At 45.4% G+C, this 15,884-nt stretch overlaps 1 protein-coding gene across 2 annotated transcripts in view; it reads right to left on the minus strand.

Annotated features, from left to right (window-relative positions):
- The window catches only part of GARNL3 (GTPase activating Rap/RanGAP domain like 3), a 166,437-nt gene extending 150,826 nt beyond the window's left edge, over positions 1 to 15,611 (minus strand). For both annotated transcript variants that reach the window (XM_060411779.1, XM_027966433.2), the window contains exon 1: positions 15,420 to 15,611. Coding sequence is in view for 1 of the 2 variants with exons in the window: in XM_027966433.2 (XP_027822234.2) it covers positions 15,420 to 15,511 (92 nt within the window). In the remaining variant the exon portion in view is untranslated. The remainder of the gene's footprint in view (positions 1 to 15,419) is intronic.
- Between the last annotated feature and the right edge of the window lie 273 nt (positions 15,612 to 15,884).

Genomic DNA, 15,884 nt, shown 5'->3' on the forward strand with positions numbered 1-15,884 from the left:
GCTATGTGAAAATGTAAAAACATGTGGAACGAGTTCATTCAGAATAGAGAGACTTCGTGGGGCTGTTTTAACAGCTCTTTTTGAATGAGGTCACTGGTGGCCCTGGTCAGAGCGCTGTGGGACCTGCTCTATTTCTTTATCCATCTCTGACAGGCAGCTGGTCTGTGAGGACTGTGACAAGTGCAGGGAGCAAAAGGAATCCATCTGCCAGGCATCAACCAGGCCTGATGTATGGCACTGATGCTAGGAAAGGCTTAATGGCTGGCAGCGCTTCTAAAGGCACTTTTCTCTCTGGTCATAAAATGTGAGACAGGAATTTATGTCCTAGCTTTCATTTGTATTAAAACTATGGAATCACTGACATTTAACGGTTGGAAAGTCATCTGAGCCTTGATTTCCCAGTTTGACCTCCTCACCCACTAAGACGGCTCCAAGATTGGCATGCCAGCTACGCAGCAGCCCACTAGTGTGTACAACCAACTTTGGATCAGTGTGTCTTATTTATGTTTGCTGTGATTGAAGAAAGATGCTGTCAGTGGCAGATACTTTGGAACAACTCCCAAAAGTTGGAAGGCTGAGATGTAATTTCCTAACCTGCTTAGCAGTTGAGGGTTCTGGATGTGATTTAGAGTCCACACTCTAAATCAGAGGCACTCATGAGAGACTGATCGGAGCTGGGCAGATGAAGGGAGAGGACACAGGGCACCAGCTTGCTTTAGGAGATCATGACAGAGCTGTTGTGGTCGTGGAGTCAGCAGCGTCTTGGCTCTCTGGCTTTCTGAGGGAGCAGGGGCAGCTTTGGGGATCAAAGCTGAGTTGGTTCTGCTGCTGGCTTCGGTGGCAGCTGCTTCTTGATGGATCAGCTTCTTGTTATGCAGTGGCAGCCTCCCTGATCATCGCAGAGCACAGTGGTTCTAGGGACAGGAGTTGTGCCTAGGAGCTCAGGCTACAGTCTGCTCTCCAGCCCTGCCAAGAAGTCTGTAAACACTTAATTTCCTGTATTGCTATTAAATCTCATTCTGCTTCTACCAGGTGGAGTGGGTTCTGTTGTCTGCAACAGATTACTGACCGATAGGCCTTATATAGTGATGTCTGTCTCACTGGGTTTTGAGCTTAACAGTCTGCGTGATCCTGTGCAGAGGGCAGAGTATGCACAGTCTTCAGGTGGGAGCAGTGGCGCAATCTCCAGTGGGGAAGAAAAAGAGACTGTGTACTTTGAAGGGAAAACATAGGCATTTGGCCTTGAGAGTTTAAAAGAGAGCTTGCTCACAGCACTAGGCCTTTCTGCTCCAATCAGCAAAGAGGTGCTAAAGGGCAACCAAAAGAACATACACTAATTGTGGACACTTCTAATGTCACTGCTATGCTGGAGCAATGACTCTGTGACCACTACCCCTAACTTGCTTCATGTTGTCTTCAGCCTTTTCCAGGTGTGTCACCAAAAACTGTTGTATCCAAAAGTGTACCAAAATCACAGAAGAGCTGAGAAATACCAGTCTATCCTATGGGCTTGCTTCCCAGGCTCCCCAGGTGGCACTAGTGGTAAAGAACTCGCCTGCCAATGCAGGAGACATAAGAGGAAAGTTCCATCCCTGGGTCAGGAAGATCCCCTGGAGAAGGTAATGGCAACCCATTCCATTACTCTTGCCTGGAGAATCCCATGGACAAAGGAGCCTGGTGGGCTACAGTCCATGGGGTCACAAAGAGTTGGAAATGACTGAAGCAACTGAGCACACACATAGGCTAACGTATAGATGGTTTAATGTCTCCACAATAAAAACTTTACTGCATCTCAAGGTCCTGTTAGTTTAGGGTGCACTGGCCGCTAGACTCATGTACTGAATCCAGTCTGTTTTATCATCCCTTGCACCCACTGTGATTTTAGGTCTAGCCCAGTGTCATGCAGAGAGAGGGCCTAATTCCTTGTTCATATTCAGTTCAGTCAGTTTAGTCACTCAGTCATGTTCAACTCTCTGCAACCCCATGAACCATAGCATACCAGGCCTCCCTGTCCATCACCAACTCCCGGAGTTTACCCAAACTCATGTCCATCGAGTGGGTGATGCCATCCAACCATCTCATCCTCTGTCGTCCCCTTCTCCTCCTGCCCTCAATCTTTCCCAGCATCAGGGTCTTTTCAAATGAGTCAGCTCTTCGCATCAAGTGGCCAAAGTATTAGAGTTTCAGCTTCAACATCAGTCCTTCCAATGAACACTCAGGACTGATCTCCTTTAGGATGGACTGGTTGGACTTCCTTGCAGTCCAAGGGACTCTCAAGAGTCTTCTCCAACACCACAGTTCAAAAGCATCAATTCTTCGGCGCTCAGCTTTCTTTACAGTCCACCTCTTACATCCACACATATTACATCCTTTCAAATGTGAGAGGGCAGCTATTAAGTCCTCTGTGAATTTTCTCTTTTTCAAGTAAAACACACCCCCCGCCCCGAAATTTTTTTTCTTTACTGGATCATTCCCACCAGACATAAGTATCTTTATTAAACAAAAGCAGAGCACACCAAAACAACAACAACAACAAAACAGTTTTCAATTCAGACCCCCTCCGGCCCTGCAAAGAGCTGACTGGGGTCACTGTTTCCAGTTCTATCCTTTCATTGTCTCTTGAAGCCAGTCCAGTGCGACTTTCATCCTCACTGTTCTAAAGAAGCAGTTTTGTCAAAGGCCACCTGTGACCCACATGATGCTAAGCCAATGGTCAATTCTTGGCTCTTCACTGGATGACCCAGCAGTAACATTTGACACAGAAATATCATAACCTCTTTCTGTTTTTTAAAACTATTTATTTATACTAATTTCCTCCCTCCTCCAAATTAAATTAGATTGTGTAGCCATGCTACACAGTGGTTTCACATATTAAGTCTCAAAATCTAACTTTTATTTGGGACTTATGTGAACAGTTAAGCTAAGTCTATCAAATCAGAGCCATCCTTCTCACTAATAAAGTTTGTCTATTGACTGCCTTTTCCTAAAATCTCCTGGTATTCCACACATTTTTCTCACAATGTTTTTACCTTTCCCTATTTCACTGTGATTCACAGTCACATTAAAGAACAAAACAAAAACCTTGATGCATTCTTTCAAATCTTTCCTACCTGAGGGTCCACATCTACACTGTCCAATAAGGCATGCACAAACCACACATGGCTCTTGAGTACTTAAAATGTGGCCGCTCTGAACTAAAATGCTGAAGCATGAAATACACGCCAGATTTCAAACACAGTACTGAAAAGAAAAGGAAATTACCTTAATTATTTTTAGTAATGAGTATATGTTAAAATGGTAATATCTGGGGTATATTGAGTTAAATAAGTTACTGAAATAAAATTTTACTATTATTATTTTTTTACCTTTTAAAATATGGCTGCCACTGAATTTCTCTGGTGGTACAGTGGATAAGAATCTGCCTGCTAAGGCAGGGGACACAAATTCAATTGCTGGTCCAGGAAGATTCTGCATGCTGCTGCTGTTAAATTGCTTCAGTCGTGTCTGACTCTGTGCGACCCCATAGACGGCAGCCCACCAGGCTCCCCCGTCCCTGGGATTCTCCAGGCAAGAACACTGGAGTGGGCTGCCATTTCCTTCTCCAATGCATGAGAGTGAAAAGTGAAAATTTAGTCGCTCAGTCGTGTCCAACTTTTAGCAACCCCATGGACTGCAGCCTACCAGGCTCCTCCGTCCATGGGATTTTCCAGGCAAGAGTACTGGAGTGGAGTGCCACTGCCTTCTCTGAAGATTCCGCATACCAAGGAGCAATGAAGCCCTCGAGCCACAACTACTGAAGCCTGTGCACCTAGAGCCCATGCTCCGCAACAAGAGAAGACACCACAATGAGAAGAGCACGCACCACAACGAAGAGGAGCCCCTGCTTGCCATAACCAGAGAAAGTCCTTGCACAGCAACAGAAAACCCAGTGCAGCCATAAATAAAAACATAAGTAAAATCTGGCTACTAGAAAATCTGAAATTCCATATGTAATTTTACATACTTGCTATTACTGGAAGCCATTTATTCCTTTTCACTCAGTTCAGTTCAGTTCAGTCACTCAGTCGTGTCTAACTCTTTGCGACCCCATGAATCACAGCACACCAGGCCTCCCTGTCCATCATCAACTCCCGGAGTTCACTCAGACTCTCATCCATTAAGTCAGTGATGCCATCCAGCCATCTCATCCTCTGTTGTCCCCTTCTCCTCCTGCCCCCAATCCCTCCCAGCATCAGTCTTTTCCAATGAGTCAACTCTTCACATGAGGTGGCCAAAGTACTGGAGCTTCAGTTTTAGCATCATTCCTTCCAAAGAAATCCCAGGGCTCATCTCCTTCAGAATGGACTGGCTAGATTTCCTTGCAGTCCAAGGGACTCTCAAGAGTCTTTTCTAATACCACAGTTCAAAAGCATCAATTCTTTGGCACTCAGCTTTCTTCACAGTCCAGCTCTCACATCCATACATGGCCATAGCCTTGACTAGATGGACCTTTGTTGGCAAAGTAATATCTCTGCTTTTCAATATGCTATGTAGGTTGGTCATAACTTTTCTTCTAAGGAGTAAGCGTCTTTTAATTTCATGGCTGCAGTCACCATCTGCAGTGATTTTAGAGCCCCAAAAAATTAAGTCTGCCACTGTTTCCACTGTTTCTCCATCTATTTCCCATGAAGTGATGGGACCAGATGCCATGATCTTCGTTTTCTGAATGTTGAGCTTTAAGCCAACTTTTTCACTCTCCTCTTTCACTTTCATCAAGAGGCTTTTTAGTTCCTCTTCACTTTCTGCCATAAGGGTGGTGTCATCTGCATATCTGGGGTTATTGATATTTCTCCCAGCAATCTTGATTCCAGCTTGTGCTTCCTCTAGCCCAGCGTTTCTCATGATGTACTCTGCATAGAAGTTAAATAAGCAGAGTGACAATATACAGCCTTGACTTGGAACCAGTCTGTTGTTCCATGTCCAGTTCTAACTGTTGCTTCCTGACCTGCATACAGATTTCTCAAGAGGCAGGTCAGGTGGTCTGGTATTCCCATCTCTTTCAGAATTTTCCACAGTTTATTGTGATCCACACAGTCAAAGGCTTTGGCATAGTCAATAAAGCAGAAGTAGATGTTTTTCTGGAACTCCCTTGCTTTTTCAATGATCCAGGGGATGTTGGCAATTTGATCTCTGGGGTCCTTTTCACTAAATAACCACAAACATCCTAGTTATCTTTCCAAGTCAGAATACAGATAGGTATCAATCTTTTTAACAGATGATTAGTATTGTACTGACACATTCCTGATGGACTTTTTTTTTTTTCTTCTACTTTTACAAGCAATCCTACAGCAAACAGCCTTCTACATACGCCTCCTTGGGCAGTCACACCTCATTGCTAACTCATATTTGCTTCCTGTCCTCTCAGATCCTGGCTCTAGAGACAACCAGATGTGTGGTTTATGCTTTACAACATCTCTAAACTTGCGTGCTGCTTTAGAATTTTTTTGCCTAGGAAAACCAGCAGCGGGCCTCACTGTACAGGCCAAATCTCCTAATTTTCCTATAGCGTTGTTTGTCAGACTTCATCTCTGTTCAGATCTTCAGCTCTGGAAACCAGACAACCAAATATAATTTCTCATATTAACCCTCCAAAGCAAAACTAATTTGACTATTGTTTTCCTCCAAGAAAGGAAGCTGGTTTATATTAACTTAAACTCTTTAGTGAATAATAAAAGTTGTTTTTTCCCTTCTCTTAGGGGAAGAGACATAATATGAAAATTAATTTTCGTCTGTTGGCCCTAAGAGCTCATTATGTCAACCCGATACAAGACAGCTCTTAATAGCCTTTCCCAGGAAGACTGCTGTTTTTCCAAAAGAAAATTGACAGTGGCAGATTTATTTGTGATTAAATACTTAAGGGGCTGACATAAACAAAAAGAAAAATGACATAATATAGAGAAACAAAGGCTGTGAAAACAACCCACATTAAAATGCTTGTTTATACTACCTGGAAAAAAAGTTCTCCTGGAAAAAAAAAAATCTAAGAGTCAGGAGAAACATAAGGAAGAAGAAAAGGAGGCAAGCAAATGCATAATGGATAATTGTTCTTTTTTGATTCTGTCTTGGCCTAGAAAGCCATCTTCAGGAATAAGAAAGCATTTGTCTTGGCATCAAATTTGTTCTCACAAGGCGTGGGCTCTATGCATTACTAATAAGGAAGTCACTCTGTAGGAAGCAGTATTTGGGAAAGTGAAAAATATGTTTTCTATTTGTAATTCAGAATCTTCTGTCTATGTAGGGCTCTTCTCTCACTGTGGCTAAACTTAGTAAGCATAATTTAACCACTCAACTAAGGTAGTCTTTTACAATGAGTATTTAAAAAATGCAGAAATCCCCATTCGGTGACTCTAGGGTGACATCTGGGAATCTGTAATTTGGAAAGCTTTCCAAATTTAATTGCACTTTTTTTTTTTTTTTGGATAGGGCGCCCATCCAGTATCCATTCCCCTTCTTCTGATGATAGCACTGTGATTCTTCCTTTGGGGAATCATTTCTTTGTGGTCTCTGTGAAGTGATCTAACCACCCCCACCCCCCCGCCCCATTCGCACACATACATACCCTCATCCTGCCCAGTTCTGGCTTGGGTACATGAGCCAGGCCCAGCCAATTAGCATGTTTTATCCCCTCTGATCAAAATGATTGATTCACAGATGAGCATAGAACCCAAGAAATCCAATGAATGTCAAGCCTGGGGTGTGTTCTAGAACCATTGAGAAGGAGGTCTTATAATATCTTTCTGCTAGGATTGTTCACTGATAGAAAGAAAGCCTGGAATCGTTCATTTTCTTTGTCTCCAAGTGGAAAGACTTTGAGAATCAAGTCAATCCAGAAAATGAAAAAAGACTCTTGAGGACATTATTTGAGCACCCGGTTCTATTCTTTCCTAAAGCCTGGTCTGGGCTTCCCAAGCACTGCCAGTGGTAAATATCCCTGCCAATGCAGGAGATGCGAGAGACATGGGTTCAGTCCCTGGGTTGGGAAGATCCTCTGGAGAACGGAATGACAACCCATTCCATTATTCTTGTATGTAAAATCCCATGGACAGAGGAGTCTTGCAGGCTACAGTCTATGGGATCACAAAGAGTCAGACCCTACTGAGCAACTAACACTTTCACCATGAGCTGATGATTCTCCTCTGCTTGCCATTCACAGCCTTTGATAATCTCAAAAAAATTTGAAAAAGTGCTAAGGTACTAATCAGAAAAAGTGTGATGTGTTACTAGTCCAGCCTGTAGCTGAAGAACAACTGTTCAGTGGTGATTATAATCAAGAGGACAGGAGTATGAATTACTTGACCACAATCCAGCCACCAGTTTTCACCTGGTATCAGAGCCACAGGCATTGCTACTGCAAGTGGCAGTGAAAGCAGAATTATTAATACAAATGATGGGTGGTAAGCATAGGGAGGCAAGCTTTGACTTCAGTATTAGGGAAAGATAATAAAGCTACCCAATAACAAATGTAGTTGTGGGCTCCCTGAGCTTAGATGTCATAAGCAGAAGTTGGCAAGGGTTTCTGTAGAAGAGATTCCTGTATTATCCTAGAGGAGTGGTTTTTAAATATGTCCTTGGACCAGCAATTAGGATGTTACTTGTGAGCTTGTTACAAATGCATCCACAGATCCATCCACAACCAGAGAATCAGAATCTCAAGGGGGGATGGGGGAGGGACAGGAAACTGTTTTAAGAAGCCCTCTGTATACAGTCGGCAAAAACAAGACCGGGAGCTGACTGTGGTTCAGATCATGAACTCCTTATTGCCAAATTCAGACTTAAACTGAAGAAAGTAGGGAAAACCACTAGACCATTCAGGTATGACCTAAATCAAACCCTTTACGATTATACAGTGGAAGTGAGAAATAGATTTAAGGGACTAGATCTGATAGACAGAGTGCCTGATGAACTATGAACAGAAGTTCGTGACATTGTACAGGAGACAGGGAGCAAGACCATCCCCATGGAAAAGAAATGCAAAAAGCAAAATGGCTGCCTGAGGAAGCCTTACAAATAGCTGTGAAAAGAAGAGAAGTGAAAAGCAAAGGAGAAAAGGAAAGATATACCCATTCGAATGCAGAGTTCCAAAGAATAGCAAGGAGAGATAAGAAAGCCTTCCTTAGTGATCAATGCAAAGAAATAGAGGAAAACAATAGAATGGGAAAGTCTAGAGATTTCTTCAAGAAGATTAGAAATATCAAGGGAATATTTCATGTAAAGATGAGCACAATAATGGACAGAAATGGTATGGACCTAACAGATGCAGAAGATATTAAGAAGAGGTGGCAAGAATATACGGAAGAACTATACAAAAATGATCTTCGGTACCCATGTGATCACGATGGTGTGATCACTCACCTAGAGCCAGACATCTTGGAATGTGAAGTCAAGTGGGCCTTAGGAAGCATCACTACGAACAAAGCTAGTGGAGGTGATGGAATTCCAGTTGAGCTATTTCAAATCCTGAAAGATGATGCTGTGAAAGTGCTGCACTCAATATGCCAGCAAATTTGGAAAACTCAGCAGTGGCCGCAGGACTGGAAAAAGTCAGTTTTCATTCCAATCCCAAAGAAAGGCAATGCCAAAGAATGCTCAAATTACCACACAACTGCACTCATCTCACACGTTAGCAAAGTAATGCTCAAAATTTTCCAAGCCAAGCTTCAACAATACGTGAACAAGGAACTTCCTGATGTTCAAGCTGGTTTTAGAAAAGGAAGGAACCAGAGATCAAATTGCCAACATCTGCTAGATCATCAAAAAAGCAAGAGAGTTCCAGAAAAACATGTATTTCTGCTTCACTGACTATGCCAAATCCTTTGACTGTGTGGATCACAATAAACTGTGGAAAATTCTGAAAGAGATGGGAATACCAGACCATCTGACCTGCCTCTTGAGAAATCTGTATGCAGGTCAGGAAGCAACAGTTAGAACTGGACATAGAACAACAGACTGGTTCCAGATAGGAAAAGGAGTACGTCAAAGCTGTATATTGTCACTCTGCTTACTTAACTTCTATGCAGAGTACATCAAGAGAAATGCTGGGCTGGAGGAAGCACACGCTGGAATCAAGATTGCCAGGAGACATATCAATAACCTCAGATATGCAGATGACACCACCCTTATGGCAGAAAGTGAAGAAGAACTAAAGAACTTCTTGATGAAAGTGAGAGTGAAAAAGTTGGCTTAAAGCTCAACATTCAGAAAACGAAGATAATGCCATTCGGCCCCATCACTTCATAGCAAACAGATGGGGAAACAGAGGAAACAGTGACAGACTTCATTTTTTGGACTCCAAAATCACTGCAGATGGTGACTGCAGCCATGAAATTAAAAGATGCTTACTCCTTTGGAGGAAAGTTATTACCAACCTAGACAACATATTAACAAACAGAGACATTACTTTGCCAACAAAGGTCCGTCTAGTCAAGGCCATGGTTTTTCCAGTAGTCATGTATGGATGTGACAGTTGGACTATAAAGAAAGCTGAGTGCAGAAGAATTGATGCTTTTGAACTGTGGTGTTGGAAAAGACTCTTGAGAGTCCCTTGGACTACAAAGAGATCCAACCAGTCCATCCTAAAGGAGATCAGTCCTGGGTGTTCATTGAAGGACAGATGTTGAAACTGAAACTCTAGTACTTTGGCCACCTGATGCAAAGAATTGACTCACTGGAAAAGAACCTGATGGTGGGAAAGATTAAAGGCCGAAGGAGAAGGGGACGACAGAGGATGAGATGGTTGGATGGCATCACTGACTCGATGGACATGAGTTTGGATAAACTCTGGGAGTTGGTGATGGACAGGGAGTTCTGGGGTGCTGCAGTGCATGGGGTCGCAAAGAGTCAGACATGACTGAGTGACTGAACTGAACTGAACCTGGGCTTCCCTGATCATCCAGGGGTTAAGTATCCACCTTGCAATGCAGGTGACACTGGTTCAAGCTGAAGATTCCACATGCTACAGAGCAGCTAAGCCCGTGCATCACAGCTACTGAGCCCATGATCCAGAGTGTGAGCTCCACAAGAGAAGCCCTGGAATGACACGCTTGTGCACCTCAACTAGAGAGTAGCCCCTACCCGGCACAACTAGAGAAAGTCAGTGCACAGCAACAAAGAGCCAGCAAAGCCAATAAATAAATGATTTTTCTTTTAACAAAGAAAGGAATCCTTCTTGGTGATTCTCATATATGTCAGGTTTGAGAACAACATTATTAGACTTGAGAGCACTGATTCTCAGTTTCCTAAGCCTCCATCCCCAGAGATTCTGATTGAGTAAATTCGGGGCAGGGCTTGGGGACTTCCATTTCTAACAAATTCCCAGATAATGCTGATGCTGCTGGTCCAGGGACCACACTTTTGAGAACCACTATTTGAGAGGGTGACCTAAGAGATGTCTGAAGCTCCGTTCAGTGTTGAGATTCTCTGATCTTGAGGATTGATGCTGCAGATCCAGTCCTACTGCACAACCCTGCTAGGCTCCATGCGGTGTTGCCGCCAAAATGACCCAGCTCAGCAGTAGAAGAGTGCTTTAAAATAACTCAGGTTCCTCACTAAGTCACAAAAGATGACAGATGTATTTCTTAAAATATAACTTAGAGCAACCAAAACCATAGGGAAACCTATCAGCTACCCTCAGACAAAGTAGGTGTTTCTGTACCTCTGACTGGTCAACACTTCCTAAAGGTTTTTATTTGGGCAGTCCTAACCAGTGCCCTGTGGACCTACTGTCCTTTGCCTCAGTCCCTCTCTTCCTAAATTTACTGCTTCAAAAACTGCAAAAATGCTGGGCAGGACTTTGCTCTGAGGGCAGGGGAGGAGGAAAAACTGAACAGGCAAAGCTAGAATTTTAATGAGACATGGGAAGGAAAAGGTTGTGAACTTTCACGTAGACATTAATCATTTTTGTCCATAACAGTTATGATTTAGTCACGCTTTGTGCCAGACACTGTTTTTAGCACTTTGCATAAATCAGTTCACTTAAAGCTCACATCAATATTGTGAGAGTGGTGTTAACTGTCATTTTACAAATGAGTTAACCAAGGCTCAGAGGGGTTAAGCAACTTGTCCAAGGGCACACACAAAATAAGTGAGATGTTAGAAACCTGAACTTGGGTCTGTGTGGCTCCCAAGTCCTTATTCTTGAACACTGCCTGATAAGCCTTCCTACCAAACAAGGACAAACACATCTAGGGCAAGTGGCTTCGCAGCACCGGGTTCTCAGCTAGGCCTTCTTACTGCCACCTGCTCGAACCCTCACACCTGGGCCCCTCCTTGCTCCTTTATATCCATTATGAGCTGTGTCTGCCCTCCAGTTCTTGGTGCTGATATGGGAGAGTCAGCAAAGATAGCTGACATCTTGAAAGTAATGCCTTCTTTGACATGATATCATCAAGATGAATGAGTAAATATGGTTAAACCAGATTCTAAAAGGCCCTAAACATGAGGCATTGGCTTTTAAACTCGACACAACAGGAAATGAGAAGCGGTAGAGGACTTTGGAGTAGGGATGGAGGCTCTCTCCCCTGGCTTTCCATCACAGTCACCTGCATCCCACGCCCCATCACCATCCTGGACTTTCGGGAACAACAGGCGGGGGGGTGAGGGACCCACACACCTGTTTGGTTAAGATGTTTCACAGGTGATTCTTCTGTTGGCCCTAAAAGTCCATGATGTCTGTCCAGTACAAGACTGCTCTTCATAGTCTCACTTAGAAGTGAGATGATTTGGATTACTGCATTAAAGAGGTAATTTTTTGTTTGTTTGTTTTTAAACTTTTTAGTGTTGTATTGGTTTCGGCCGTACAATCATGCCAATCAGCCGTAATTATACGGCATACCCCTCCCTCCCTAGCCTCCCCCAACCCCGCCCCTGTCATCGCGTGCCTCCAGGTCACCACAGAGCACCAGGCTGGGCTCCCTCTGCTACACAGCAACTTCCCACCAGCTAGCCATCTTACACGTGAGAGTGTACTTATGTTGATGCTACTTTCTCCACTCGTCCTCCTCTCACCCTCCCCTACTGTGTTCAAAAGTCCATTCTCTACATCTGCATCCCCACTGGTGGTGGTTTAGTCACTAAGTCATGTCCAACTCTTGCAACCCCATGGACTGTAGCCTGCCAGGCTCCTCTGTCCATGCAGAATCGCCAGGCAAGAATACTGGAGTGGGTTGCCATTTCCCCATTCCTTCCCTGCAAATAGGTTTTATCAATACCATTTTTCTACATTCCATATATATGTGTTAATATACTATATTTGTTTTTCTCATTAGAGAGGTAATTTTTTCCTAAAGGAACAAAAGCAACTGGAGAAATTGTAGATGAACCTTTAACTGTTTTAAGGCAGGGAAGCCTTTGGTAACTAAGAATAAACAAGATGAATAAATTAATAGATTTGACTAAACTTAAAAAAGTAATAGTCTGTCTAAAGCTTGTCAAGAATGTTAGAAGGCAAATAATGAACTGTAAAAATACTTGCTACATATTTGACCATAAAATTAATTCCCTTAATAAATAAAAAGTATTTCAATAAGGAAAGGATAAATATTCCCAAGGAAAAATGGACAATGTGCATGATACGTATTTCATTTGAAAAACAAATACAGATTGAGTCAATGTGAGAAAAAAGTTTCACCTCACTACTAAATGTGGGAATTCAAGTTAAAATAAGGTACCACTTTGGGAAATATTTATAAATAATAATGCCTTATAAATAATGCCTAGCATTTGAAGATGAAAAAAAAAACAAACAGGCATGTTTATATGCTCTTGGGAGAATTGTAAACTGCCACAACTTTCCAGCATTTTGGCCTTATGCTTCAAAGCCTTTAAAATGTTCATTTTCTTGGGTCCAATAATCTCCATCACTGCTATGAATTTCTCTGAAGATGATAACCTCTTACAGACTTACACACAGACAAATGCATGTGCATTCAATGCATCTTTAGTACAAGTGAAAAAGTGATAATAAACTGCATGTATAATAATAAAGTGTGGCTTAAATACATTGTCGTCGAATAAACAAATTATTTTTATAATCAGAAAAATGGTAATTGTTATTTCTAAGGTCTATATGGATAATCCTATTATAAGGATAATATCATGGAGTGTTAAATAAAGGGAAAAACCTCTGGAGGCTGTGAAGTCATTTAGTCTTTCAGGCATAAGGTCATGAAGACAAAGGAGGAGTAAAAGTGAGATTCCAAAGGAAGAGAGAAATTTTCTAAGCCAGTGCTGTCCACTATTAGAAACATTAGTCATAGGTGGCTATTTAAATGGACTCCCTGGTGGTTCAGATGGTAAAGAATCTGCCTGCAATGTGGGAGACCCAGGTTCAATCCCTGGGTCGGGAAGATCCCCTGGAGAAGGAAATGGCAACCCACTCCAGTATTCTTGCCTGGGAAATCCCATGGACAAAGGAGATTTAAAGTGAAATAAAATTTTAAATTCATTTCCTTAGTTGGATTAGCCATATTTCAAGTGCTCAATAGCCACAGGTGGCCAGTGGCCACAGAATCAGACAGCACAGATTACAGAATGCCTCCATCATCACAGAAAGTTCTATTGGACAGAGCTGCTCTAAACATTCTACCGCAGGCCTGGATCCAGCTTTTGACTCATCTCTTCAGCTTCATTTCTTGGTACACTTCCCATCCTTCATGCTCCAGCAAGAGTGTAAGCATCAAAAGAGCAAAAACCATACCTGCCTCGTGCTCAGGGAAAGGTAATATCCCAGTAATTATCCACAGTGATGTGTGGAATAGCAGATCAATGTGTAGACTGCTGAGACAGCACAGAGCTCAGCCTGGGCTTCAGGGAAGACTTCCCAGAGGAGGAGGGGAAGGCATTACCCAAAGACTAAAGAAAAGACTATTTATTCTAAGAGCATGGTATCAGTCAAGGCTCAGATGAGAGACAGCACAGCATAAGGGAAGAATCACCAGCTGGTCAGGCATTTATTTATTCAACAGATAGTAAACGTCTGTGATGGGCTAGGCTTGAGCCAAGCTCTGATGACAGAGGAGTGAACAGCTACAGTCCCTGTTCTCAGGAGGGTGACACTTTTATCCGGTATTGTGGGAGCACCAAGGGTGACGTGAGGTGCCCAAGAGCCTGGCATCTCATATTCAGGGTCCTGTTTGTTTCTTTATCCTAGCTTTGCTGCCACAGGAGGGCCAGAGTCCCATTTCCTTTCTTTCTCCCGTTCCTCTGCCCCAGCCCCAGTGGAGGCCCTGGGGGATGGAGAACTCTCAGGAGTGGGGAGCAGGGGTAAGGCATGGGAAGGGCAGTGGACAGTGTGGTAAGGCTCTTCCAGCGGACAGCGAGGATGTGGATTTAAGAGGTGGAAGAGGGACTTCGCTGGAGGTGCCAATCCAAGGGCGCTGGGGGTTCGATCCCTGGTTGGGGGACTAGATTCCAACATACTTCAACTAAAGATAGAAGATCCTGCTTGTCGCAATTAATACCAGGTGCAGCCACGGGGGAAAATTTTTTTGTTTAAAATATAAACAGAGAGATGGAAGAATAAAGACAGAAAAGTGTAGTTGGGGGGCTGCTAGAGTATTCTAGAAGAGACCAGGGACTGAAAAACGGGAGAAACCACTTCAGCGACGTCGGAGCGGGAGAGAAGGCACTCCAAGTTAAGAAGATGCCCTCCGAGGGAAGGAATCTAGCCAGGCAGACGGAGCGCCACAGAGGCCGGCGGGGGAGCGCGTGTCAGCGGGGCAAGGTTCCAGGGAGAAGGACCCGAACACCTCAAACGAGTTCCCCAGGGACGCGGGCGAAAAGGGCAGGGCAGCCCTGGCAGAGGACAGGCTTCGGCGGGTCAGAAGGGTCGGGCACGTCGGGGGGCCAACGGCCAGGATGGGCGGGGCCCTGAGGCAGCAGGTGTGCTTACCTGAGGGGTCAGGCGGGGAGGCTGGAGCTGGCCCGGGTCCTGGGGCTGCTCAGAGGAACTCCCCCGGTGGAGGGAGACCTTCCTCCCGTAGACGTTAGGGGGGCTATTTCCCGACCTTGTCCTTGAGCATTTACAAGAGGCGGACAGGGCAATTCTCCACAGCCCGAAATCTGCCTAGAGCCAACGGCTTTGCTCGGGGCCTGCCAAGGGACCGACGCTTTTGGGGGCGTCTCGACGGGATGGGATTCTCGTCAGCCGCTTCTCTGAGGCGACTCCCTCCCGCACCTGCCGCTCGGGAGGCCCAGCCCCCCCTCGATTCCCAGCCGCTGGGCTCAGCTCCTTGCCGGATTCCCCTCCGACTCACCCAGTCCCCGCCGAGACCCCTCCTCGAGCCGCGGCCTCGCGGCCCTCAGTCCCCTCAGACCGCCACCCCCCACGTGGCTGGCTCCCCACTTCCGCCCCTCCCGGCCGCACCCCTCCCGGACCGCTGTACCTGGGGCTCTCGAAGCTGCACCCCCTGCGCCGCAGCGCCGCCCTCTTCTGCCGCAGGAGCGCAGCGGCCGCCCCGCCGGGCTCCAGCTCCATCGCCCCGGGCGGGGGCCGCGGGCTCGGACGCACTCGGGTGGGCTCGGGCCTCGGCGGGGCTCGGCGGGCCGCTCGGCTAGCGCGCCGCAGCCCACGCCCCGCCCCGCGCGCCTCAGCCCGGCCTAGGCCCCGCCCCAAACTTCAGTCCAGCCGGCTCCGCGCCCCTCGATGGGGGGGGTCTAGGCCCCGCCCCGGCCCCGCCCCGAGATTGAGTCCCTCCCATTCTCTGCCCCTCAGCTGGCTTCAGACCCCGCCCAACCCCGCCCCGAGCTGCAGCCCCCGCCCACTCAGCGCCTGTCTGCAGGGTCCAGGCCCACCCCAGCTCCGCCCCGCTCTCCAGCCACGCCCCTCTCGCACAGAATCCCGCGGGGTT

The sequence above is a fragment of the Ovis aries genome, chromosome 3 (genome assembly GCF_016772045.2).
Source record: "Ovis aries strain OAR_USU_Benz2616 breed Rambouillet chromosome 3, ARS-UI_Ramb_v3.0, whole genome shotgun sequence".
Classification (NCBI taxonomy): domain Eukaryota; kingdom Metazoa; phylum Chordata; class Mammalia; order Artiodactyla; family Bovidae; genus Ovis; species Ovis aries.